General features: G+C 42.1%; 2 protein-coding genes across 5 annotated transcripts in view; both read right to left on the reverse strand.

Moving 5' to 3' along the window:
- Nucleotides 1–3543, reverse strand: part of CLOCK (clock circadian regulator) — a 60763-nt gene extending 57220 nt beyond the window's left edge. For 3 of the 4 annotated variants that reach the window (XM_030946928.1, XM_030946932.1, XM_030946930.1), the window contains exon 1: nucleotides 3390–3543. The gene's annotated coding sequence lies outside the window, so the exon portion shown is untranslated. Of the gene's footprint in view, nucleotides 1–2071; nucleotides 2185–3389 lie in introns of those variants that run through there. The other variant, XM_030946929.1, reaches the window with a different exon arrangement.
- A 2923-nt stretch (nucleotides 3544–6466) lies between these two features.
- On the reverse strand, nucleotides 6467–11711 carry PDCL2 (phosducin like 2). The gene is given in 5 exon segments (XM_030948324.1): nucleotides 6467–6647; nucleotides 8196–8245; nucleotides 8247–8340; nucleotides 11254–11344; nucleotides 11693–11711. Coding segments are annotated over 5 exon segments (435 nt in total).
- Nucleotides 11712–11762: the final 51 nt, after the last annotated feature.

Consider the following 11762-nt stretch of genomic DNA (forward strand, 5'->3'; position numbering starts at 1 on the left):
TTAAGTCTTTCAACAAATAAACAGTGTAATGTCTGTCAGAGTTTTAAATTATTACAGATTCCCATTGACTAAACAAAATAACCAACTATCCTAGTAAGTTCCTTTCCCCAGACTGACCACCTCACAGAACACAAAGAGGTACCTTCCTAACAGATCTGCCCAAATTTGCTTGTTACGGAGAAACACTGAGATCTTTAATTTCAGATTCTGCTAAGGGAATGAAGATGTGCTTCCAACATGTCTTTTTATTCTGAAAGACCACTAAATCCAAAATAATATCAATGCTACTAACAATAATTCAGTACAGGCTTAAGATGAGAGAAACAGTTGAATGGTTTGGTGACTATCTGCAGTCTCACACATTTTTTTGCCTCTAGAGATAAAGCTACTGTAAAACAGACACTGCTCTTCCAACAGCCTGGTGACTCTCCTGGTCTTGTGCCCCCCTTCAGTGGTGAACCAGTTCATTAACACTGAAAGGTTAAAAATACCTTGTGAAGTAAATAAACAGAAAGTAAGAATGGCAGGAACAATCACTACTGACTTTGCTATGCCACTACCTAGTAACATCTCCAATCCTGAGAAACAGTTCTACACCTGCTTTCACATTTGACCTTCACAGTGCTCACAGAGAAGCTAGTACTTTAAAAAGGCTGAAACACTAAAATGAACTTTTCTTTACTTCAGAGATCTACCAAAGCCTTTGCCTCGAGAAAAACTAACTCATGACAATGCGATTAAAAGGCACCTTTCAGCTGTAATTCCACTTCTTCTGAATTATATTTTGTATTAAAAACTGTATTAGGGTACTAATTTTCTACTCTAAGAGGACAGCTACCCATAGTCTTCATCTATAAAACCAAGCTGAAACCACGAGGCACTGACAACAAATTATATGTTATCTCCTGAAGGAAAGCATAGATAAAAAAGGAACTGCTTTCAAATGAGGAAATTACCTAGTGAAGCAAACTGCATTTTTGATTCACAACTATTTTCAATACAAGTTTATTCATTTTTAATAAAAAATTCACAACTTTCCAAGTTGATAAAAATATTTCGTAGAAAGAACATATGGAGAAGGTGGAGGGCAACACCTCTACTCCTATTTAATATCAACTCACATTTAATATTCAACTTTTTGCAGAAATTTAAAATGGGGGGGGGAATAAAGCAAAAGTTCAAAGCTCTTAAAAGCAGCAATTTCTTTTGCAAGACCAATCCAACCACAAAGATTCATGACTTCTGTGTAATTCTATACTAAGAAGCTAATTAACCAACACTGCAAATTAAATTTAAGGTAATTACCACTCAGTTTTTAAATTGCTTAGTACAAAGAGACTAAAGTAACCTACAGCAGAGGTTTGGGGGTCCTTAGGAGAGCACTAGTAATGAAAACACACTGCTTTCCACACATTCTTTTATTCTACCTAAATGTGTTAAAACATTTCCATGCAAGAACATGAAGCAGAAGAAATAAAAAACAAGGCACGGCTGAGTGGCACCTTAAACTATTAAATATCAACCCGGAAGTTTGGGGGTTTTTTCCCTGTTTGAATTGCTTGTTAAGAAGCAGTAACCCTTGCCTTACCAACAAAATTCTCAGACAAGGTTGCCATATTCCACAAAAAGAACCTAAACCAAATACATTATATCTGGTAATCTGAAAGCATGTCTGTAAGGAGTTTGAGTGGATACATATGAAAATTAATATTTTAATTTATTAAAAAAAACTAAAAGCAGAGTTACTTTCAAGTAGAATCCCTCTGTTACAACAATCAAATGCTGTCCAATTTCAAATAACAGGTCCAAACCCCACAGATATTTATAAACAAAGTCAATATTATTTCTGTAAAACTGAACATTGTGAAACAACTGCGACTGTTCATACTGAACTTTGCCAGGACTACCACAGTGGAGGTGTATTTCTCAAGTACTTCTTTCTCTAGGGTATTTGCTTAAACAATCCTCTTGCCTCCTGTCACACCTGTTAGCCAGAGAAATTATACACGTTAAATATAACCACATTAAAAAGAAAAAACAAAAACATAAAACCATGGTAGTTAATTTTAACCTGGATCATTTCCTCAAGCTAGTTATGGGACACAATTCCACGAACCGTTGTGCTGGTGCAGCTGGAGCAAGGAAGAGGCAGGGCAGGTCAAGTCAATACTGCCACCAAAAGCACTGTTTGTCAACCAGTCGTTTAAAAAAAAATACCTACTTCAAGGATTCAGAGCATCAGCTTCTATGATTGGCCACTGTACTTCTACATGCAGTTTCATATTCCAGCCAAAGCCTATCTAACTTTCCCTGTGCCTCTTGGTAGGTTAACTCTTATCAGCACATGAGAACAACGGCCTCACAAAAATCTCACTGCAAATATATTTGATTAGTTCATAAGCACTCCTCCTCATGGAAAAAAAAAAAAATTTCCAATTTATACCGAGGCCTAAAGTATCTGGAATTTGAAAGTGAAACCAACCAAAAATCCTGATCCACCTTAACCCAAACACAAAATTGAAGTACCACTGATTTCCAGTCCCTCGCTGGTGCTGGTCGGATTTCACACCTGCATGCATGCAGTATTTAACACTGACTTTAAGGCCGCAGGAACTCGAAAAAGGACCGGGGTCTACTGAGAATCCCGCAGGTTTTACGAGAGTGAACACGCTGCAGTTATCGCAATAAAGTTATCGGAACAAAAAAAAAAAAAAGGTGGGGGGGAAGCCTACAAGTGCATACGCAACCCCGCAGCTCCAGCCCACCTGCCGCAGGGAGGGCGCGGGGCACGCTCCCGCCGCCGCCCGAGGCCCCGCAGAGCTGAGAGCTGTCCCGCCGCGGGGCGGGCCCGGGGCCGAGCGGGCACCGACCGCCGCCCGCCCGCCCTGTAAACACCCGCGCTCGCAGGGCCGCCGCGGAAACCTCCCCCGCGCGTGGGGCGGCGGGGCCGGGCACGTCCCCCGGCGCCCGCGGGACGAGCTGCCCCGGGGAGCGGCGGCGGAGGGGCCGCGGGGGGAGGTGCCGCCCGCGCTGTACTCGGTCCGGCCCGGCGCGGCCCGGCCCGGGGGATGCCAGGGAGTCCTGCGCCCGCCCTGCCCGGTTGGCGGGCGCGGGGCCAGGCGGGCAGCGCTCCCGACGCGCCCGGGAGTTGTGACAGGAGCAAAGTGGGTCACCGGGCCTAGCGGGTGCCCCGCGAGCGCCCCCCGCCCCCGGCCGCGGCCGTGCCCGCCCAAGGGCAGCCGCTGCACTCCCGCCCCCGGTCCGCGGCGGGAGACACACGCCGGCGCTGTCAAACTTCCACCGCTCCCCTCCGCGCCGCGTCCCCGCCTTCCCCTCCCCACCGCACACCGGGGCCCGTCGGATCCGCCCGCACCGCCCTCGCTGCTCACCTGGCCCCGCGCTGCCGCTGCCCGCCCGCGTTGCCCCGGCGAGCGCCGCTCCTTGCGCGCAGCCCTGCGCCCGCCGCCCGCCGGCACTGCCCGACCGAACCTCCCGCTCCTGCTCCTCCGGCGGCGGCGGCACAGCAGCACCCGGGCCCGGGAGTCCCCCGACACCACCGCGCCTGCGCCGCCGAGCCCCCACCGCCGCCGGCCGCCGCGGCGCCTCGCGCCACCGCGCGTGCGCCGGCGCGCACTGCAACCCGCGGCACCCCGGGGCCGCCGCCGCCGCCGCGCGTGCGCGGGAACGGCACACCGGGGAGGTGATCCCCGCTCCGCGCGCGCGCCTCGCCGCGCCTGCGCAGGGGGGTTGGGGAGGGCTGCGTGAGCTGCGCAGGCGCGGTGGGCGCGCGCCTTCCTGACCTCGCCTCACCTCGCCTCACCTCACCCCGGGCCGCGGGAAATGGCGGCGGCGCTGTGCCGCGGGGCCGCCGGGCCGGCAGCCGGGCTCCCAGCGGGATCAGCGGGCACCGAGCTGCAGGCACAGAGCCGCCCGCCGAGCCGCGGAAGGGGCTCCGCTGAACGGAGACGCTTCCCCACCGGCCCGGTGAATCCGGCATGGAACGCGGTCGCATGCGCGTTCCCAAAGCGGAACATCCTGGGTCCCCTCCGGGAAATGCTTCTCGGGGTATTCAGGGGTTCAACGAACCCGTCCCAGCGGAGGTCCGTGGTTTCTTCTTTCCTGTCCATAAACGGGTGAAATTCCCAGAGCGGCAGAGACCAGACGTGTTTGCCTCAACCCTTTTGTGTGAACGAGGCTTGTAATACCGTTCGATAATATGCGGCGACTATTTAAACATAATCCTGTCATGCCTGCAGAGAGCATTGCGGCGAACCGTTTTCTGTAAAATAAAACTCTCAGGATTGTGTATTGTAAGTAATATTGTGTAAGTAATCCCAATTTTTTCTCTCAGCTAAAAGGACTTTATTTTTCACTTGATACCTGAGTAGCAATGTATCTAAAAGTATCTATAGAAGTTTAATTCGCGTTTGTATCTCGAGCAAAATAAAGAGCTTGACTGCAAATTGTCATGGATTTCTTTTCTGGGTTACTTTTCAGGTAGTTCACTTGATTCACAACTGTGACCAAAGTCTTAGATACTGAAAAGGAGGACCCTGTTGCGTCAGGAGCTTCTTTACCAGTAGTGCTCCCAAAGAGCTAACCATGAGCTCTACCACTGAAAGAATTCTGAAAAGCATTAGTAAAAATACCTGTTTTTGTTACTTATTCATAATACTCAGATTTCAGCTTTCAGTTGAGGAAAATGTAACATAAGGGAAGTGAATAATATTATCTCTTCTGATGAAATGTAGTAGAGCTAATAGGGTACAGCAAGAATGGAACATTCAGGAGAAAATGTGGGAACATTTTCCAAAAAAATACCTAATTGTCAGAACAAGAATATGGCAAAGAAACCAGGAGGCTACAAATAACTTCAGGGTGTATCTACTGAATTTGCCAGAAGATCTTTAGTAACCAGTGATAATTCTTCAGAAAAATTAGGGATGCTGCACTATCTCTTCACACCTTGCATGCATAGGAGCATAACGCTTACTGCAATGTTGCAGTGACAAATTATTATTTGACAAGATCAGAACAGGCAACACAGCTGATGATACACATTTGCATTTTCTGCCAAATCCGTGGCATAAGCATGGTCATTTTTTTAATGCTACTTCTCTTTTGGCAGTATTTTGTAGGATCCTGAAGGAACAGGACAGCTTAGAGATGGTGCGATGGTTTTACTGTTCTCCTAGAAATACTATTGCTCTGTTCTTGTCATCAGTGTGACTTTGCTGTGTAATGATAGTTCTGATTCACTCACATGGGCTGTGTGAGAGCCAGCTTTTAAACAATGCCAGATTGGGAGCAGCTGATCTTTTGTGAATTGGTGAATGGTGGGACTGCATTGAGCTGGAAATGCAGAAATTTCCAATGCACTTCCATTAACTATAGCCATGTTTCCTAGAGAAATGCCATTGCCATCCTGCACAATGTATTTCAGAGCCACAGAACAACCACCTGCTTAGCGTGTTCCTTTATGATCCACACTGGCCTGTTCAAAAGAGAGTCTGTTTGAGGAAACTGGTATTGAAACTAAATTTCACATCACTCCAGAATACTGAGTGGATGTAGACTTGAAAGCCTGTCACAATCCACATAATCCTTGCAAAGCAAGGTTGGCTAATATTCTTGGAGCCTTTTCTTCCAAACAGGACAACTGACTCAACATCAGAAACTGGTTTTAACCTACAGATTAGGTTGGATTTTGCTGCTGCTTTGTCACATCTGATGGCTTTAATTACAACGATGTGGTCACTTTGCTTGGACAAAGACAGGGTCACCAAAGGGGAGGTTTGGCTCTTTCCCTGTCGCTCCCACTGCCACGCCCTGTGCGTGCGTCCCTGCAGCAGCCACAGGCGCGGGAGGGAGGCTCGCTGCTGAGAGGAAGCAATGCTGCTTTTGTAGCAGCCAGCTGTGGTACTTGAAGGGACTCTGCAATCGTATCCAAAGTCCGTGATGACCTATTTACATTTAAAACTACAGCTAGCGTTCTAGTAAGTGGCAGATAACGGCAGATAAGGCATTGTCTCTGAAATGCATCTACTAGTTATCTCTGAATCTGGAAAATAGAAGCTTCCAGCAGTGGTATCTGCCAGTAGGTATCCACCAGTAGGCTTACCAAAGGAGTAGAAAACCATATTTGAACTAACTTACGTCAGAAGACATGATCTTAATTTTTTTTTCCAAGAAATAAGTGTTTTTATCTCAATAAAATACCTTACCATGGAATTGCAAAATACCCGTGCTTAGGCAATACCTTCACCACAGAATTACACAAATTCTATACAAATTATTAGCTTTTTTTTCAGATCTTTCTTTCCCTTCAAAAATAATCAAATACCTTTTCAACCTTTAAAAAGTGGTCGTTAGATCTAATGATTACAAACAACATAAAATTTGTCATAATGTGAATTATTTAGAAACGTTCCTAGTGCTTTCTGTTTTCAGATATATTCCCACATGTTTAGCATATTCCAAATGAACCTGTCTTGTATTTCACCAGTTTATATACAAGTATTGTGGGTAAACACCTGTCCTTGGAATTCTGAATGCAGCAGTTTACAATGGCTTTGGGAAACTTGCCTTCTGGAAACTTTCAGGCCAGCAGGTTGAGGTGATCATTAACCAGTAAACACATTGAGATACTAGAAAAGAATAAGGAAATATAATGACACTTCTGGTGTAAATTATTTGTAAAATAACTGAAGTTGTTAAAGCATTTGAAGAACACAAGTACCTTTTCCTATAGTCTGCTTCTACTTTAATATGTTATAAGAATTGCAGGACAAATTTTATTTAGCTTCTTCCTAGATCATTGTGATTTAAAGAGCTGTTGAATTAAAAAATACATGGCAGGCGCAGTATATGAAATATGTTAGTAAAGTTACCAGACACTTCAAGCACTATGCCTCAGTTTCATTCCTCACTAAGTTTTTAAAAAGGATTTTGTCCATTGTAGAGTTTAAATGACGGTTTTGAATCTGTAACATACATTTTACTTTATTTAAACTAGATCTTAGTTTAACATTAAATACTTCACTCCTTAAGTAACATCAGGGAAACCTTTGTATATTTTTATTTTTACCATGCCTTGCCACGTTCATTATTTTCATAGTTACTATTTAAAGTACAATTTATATAAACCCCAAAAACCAACCAATGGATGATGAAAACACAGATAGAGAAAGTAACAAAACCAAGAGTTTTTCTCGTTCCCCTCCAGCCCTTTGAGCAATTAGGATTTTTGTATCTGACTGAAGTTAAATCAGCTGGTATGGCCTGTGGACCTTGGAGGTCCAAGACAGGCGAGCCAGTTTTGTTAATAGTGATGAGAGATTTTGGGGATACTCATTCCTAAGGGATTACAAGTTTCCTCAGGTCCTTATTTATGCAGTGGTAAAATGCAGAATTGGTTCTCCATTATACAAATCAAATGAAAATCAAGAAAGGCTGCTCTTTTCTCTCTTCAGAGCTTGAAATTTAAATTACTGTAATTCTAACAATTTCATTTGGTTGTCCTATTCCTTTTGCTTCTGGAAAAACATATTTGATTCCTAACAATTGAGAAGAAACTCCCTCCCAAAAAACTTGAAAAGAAGGAAAAGAGAAAACTTGTCTGAATCTAAAAAATTATTAAACATTCTGTACTAGTTCTCAGTGCTTTTCAAAAATATCTAATAGCATTGCTAACATACACAGAACTAATCATGGGAGTCCTTTGGCATTTCTGCTGCATCCTGTCACAACTTCTGCTACCATTAGAGAATTTACAGGGCAATAGATAAACTAACAAGTCCCCCAGCTTTCCTCAGTTTGCATAAGTGAGACTTTTCCCGATGAGCTTTTGATTTGGTCAAGTCAAAGGGGAAATAAAGACCACTCCTGTTAGAAAAGAACCTGCAAACAGTGGATACCACTTTCTTAGTGAAACCCAGAGATCTCAGTGAGGTTGCACACATGATGATAAGCATGCACAGCGAAATAAGTCTTCCATGTGTTTGAACAAAAGTGAACAATTAACTCTCACAAAGTGAATTAACAAATCAAGTAGGTCAGATGCTCTATGATTCCATTGCTTCCAAAAAGTTGCTATTTCATTAGTCTCTTGTATTTAATTTTTCTAGATTTTTTTAAATTACCAGTTCAATTCTTTGTATCAAAGTATTCTACATCTTATGCAAGGATGTAATTACCTTGACAAATAAAGATGAATTATAATCCAAACGTCCTCTGGAGCATTTGTAAACTTCTTTTGCACAGTGCTTTCCACAATTTTCTCTTACTTTCACATACTTTTGCTTCCTTTGAAGACATTTCCATTCCTGCAAGTGTTGCTGCCTAATTAGAAAGTAAAAAGAATAACAAGCATCTTTGGAACATTTTATATGCATTTTCAAATAGTATCTAGTGCATCTCAATTACTTAAATTATTTGAGTGTCTCAAGCTTGCGGTCTTAAAATTTTAGAGCTAGAAAGGTATCTATGCCAATCTTTATTCAATAATATAACATTAAAATTAATTTTCTTAATTCAACAGTATCAGATTCGGGAAACTTGAGTAACTAACAAATTGTACAAGCATTTATCATTTGAGAAGAAGCAAGGAAACATTAGAACAGGTACTAAATATTTGTGTGATTCTGAATATGAGATTAGTTTAAGGAGGAATTACAGTACTTATACTAATATTTACCAGACAGTTTTAAAATAATTCATGAAAACTGAAATGTAAAATCAGTAGATGGCAGTCTTCATCTATAAAAATACTTGCAAGGTAGGAAAGGAAAATGTTTTACTGAACCTTGATGAACTAAAAGCAGCTATTAATTAACTGAAAGACACTGTGGAATTGCTTTTCACAAAAAAAAAAGTACAATGTCATTATACTCTATCAACAATAGATTATAGTTTTGGTTCCACATATTTATATGAATTATTTCTTTCTCTGAGAGTACATTACTAGATACACTGTGTTAGTCTGACAATTATTTTAGTCATTTTAACAACTCAACAGCAGTAAGTACAGGTAGAATCTAGACAGAGGAAATGTTTTGATCACATTAGCTTTTTTATATTGTGTAAACTGCATGCCTCATTTTTCTTAGTTACAATAGAATGCTGGGCAGAACTCAGCAGAGTAACTTGTAAAATATGTACAAAAATATACACGTGAATGTCTGGTAAAGCAACAATTGCTGAAGTCAATACAAGGTGCCAAAGTTTTCTGAACCCAAATTTATAAGCACTTTGACTCTCTATGGCACTGTAAGTAAAATGATTGGTGTAGTCCTATTAAATAGTTGAATAAGGTTGATTGTGTCACATTTATGCCTAAGAACAGATCACTGATTTGTGAAATCTGTATCACAGATTTCCAGAATTGTAGCCTGGCTGGGCCGGGAAGAGAGGTCACCTGATTAAACCCTCCAGCTCAAGTAACATCAACCCTGGGCAGGCTGTCTAAAGCCATGTCCAGACAGTTTCTGAACATCACCAAGGAAGAAGACTATGCAACATTTCAGTTGTTCTCCTTCACAGTAAAAAAGTGTTTTCTGGTATTCTGAAGGAACCTCCAGCATTTCAGTTTTTTCCCAGGTCCTCTGGTCCTGTCATGGGGCACTACTGGAAACACCTCAGCTCTGTTTGCTTTTTTCCCTCCATTCAGGTATTTATAGATTTGTTTTGGTCTCCCCTGAGACTTCCTTTGATATAAACTTCAAATGAACATTTTCCTGAAGTAAGAGATAGAAAAGTCATTAAAATCTACTTTGAATAAGAGGCAAACCAAACACAATAGCTGTTTATTAGGGATCCACAGCTGGCTTTTAAAACCACATCAGTTTATTAACTGGAGCATCTCTCTTATAAGGAAAGGCTGAGGGAATGGGCCTGTTCAGGCTCAAGAAGATAAAACTGAGAGGGGACCTGTTGCCAGGACCTCATCAATGTCTGTAAGTATTTGCAGGGAGGGGTCAGAAGATGGAGTCAAGCCATAGCAGAAGAGACAATGGGCAGAAACTGATGCACAGGAAGTTCTACTTGAATATAAGGAAGATCTTCTTTACTCTGTGGCTGGCTGTGCCCTGGAACAGGTTGCCCCGAGAGATTGTGAAGTCTTCCTCACTGGAGATAGTCAAGAACTGGCTGGATGCAATCCTGTGCCATGTACTCTGGAATGACCCTGCTGGAGCAGGGGTGTTGGACCTATGACCCACTGTTTTCCCACCCAGCCTGACCCATTCTGTGATGCTGTGGTTCTGCAGCTACCACCACTACAGCACAAAAATTTTAATGAATGATGTAGTGAAACTATAGTAATTACTATAGTAATTCATAATAAATTGCATTTTTAATACAGTAATATATTTAGAAACCATATTGTAGCTGAAATGAGTGCTATGCTGGAAGAAGAAATGTATTCTGCTCATAATAGTCAAATTAATTACTCAATCAATTAAAAATTCTGAACAGTTTGATTCCAGCACTAAAATACAGTTCTCTTCTTTAATGGCATGCCATCCTCATATAGGTGGCACATACCCCATAAGCAAAACATTATCTATCACGAAACTGGAGCCACAAGATATTGTTTTTCCTATTTTTCTGGTGCACACGAGAGAAAAAGGATACCCACAACCAATTGTCCATTCTTTCTGGCTTGAAATGCACAGAAAACACTATCCAAAGCAGGAGAGAGAAAATGGGATTCAGAACTTCTTTATTTGAACATTTATCACCATTGCACAAAGTCCTGAAGACTAGCAGAAAGTGTCTTTAGTGTGCAGAGTCGCCTTTGGTGTGGCAGAGTGAGGGGTACCCTTTAGTCAGGCAGAAAGAGAATGAGCCCTACTCGTGTGACTGGGACAGATGTTGAGACTGTAACACTTCAAACATAGCACACCTCCAAACACACGGCGGCCCAATGCATCTTCAGCTCAAGTGAGGATGTGTAACAATGGTTTCCACTGTGGCCTGTTCTGCAGCGTCTTTTCAATATCCAGCTTTCAGAGTAAATAACAGAACATCAAAGCAAGATATGGTGTAGACTGTTTCTCTGTGCCACTGGGAGTCAGGAAGAAGTAGGACAGTAATGTGGGTTCTATCTGATGTCAAAAGAATAGAAAGTGGGAAAAGGCAGTTGTGTGAGTCAGCAGACATTACTATTCAAAAGATTCTGAGGTTTTTTTAGGAGCATGTACAATAGTGACATGTGCACTGCTAATCTGGATGGATATCTATCTCTCACTACACCTGTACATATCAATAGCTTTCCTATCAGTCTCATCAAAGCCAGCTTCAGCTTCCTTTAATCCTTCAAGATTCATTCATTCATATGGTTTCACTAGAAACACAAAAAACCCAAACCAAACAAACAAACAACAAAAGAAGTCCACCTTTTGTTCTCCAGAGTCACCAAACATTTTAAATGTATGAAAAGTAATAAGCAGATGTAATGTAGAACTAATGAAAGAAAAATATGTATTTATTTCAGAAATTAGTTAAATTTGTCATAACTCCAGGTAAGAGAGAGGGAACAAAAAGGACTTTATTTAATTATAACTAGACAGGAAAATACAGAAGTACAAAGGTGGATTGCTACTAATAATTCAGAATGGTAATCTTCCTTACACTGACTGGCTTCTTTATGAAATTATGTAAGTTAATTATCTGTACATGTTAGATATCATACCACTTGTCACTATCTGCATTGTATGTTTAATTCAGGATCCTTTTTAAAATAACTAAGTGAAAGTCATTAA

Source organism: Camarhynchus parvulus, chromosome 4, assembly GCF_901933205.1.
Source record: "Camarhynchus parvulus chromosome 4, STF_HiC, whole genome shotgun sequence".
NCBI classification, from domain to species: Eukaryota; Metazoa; Chordata; class Aves; order Passeriformes; family Thraupidae; genus Camarhynchus; species Camarhynchus parvulus.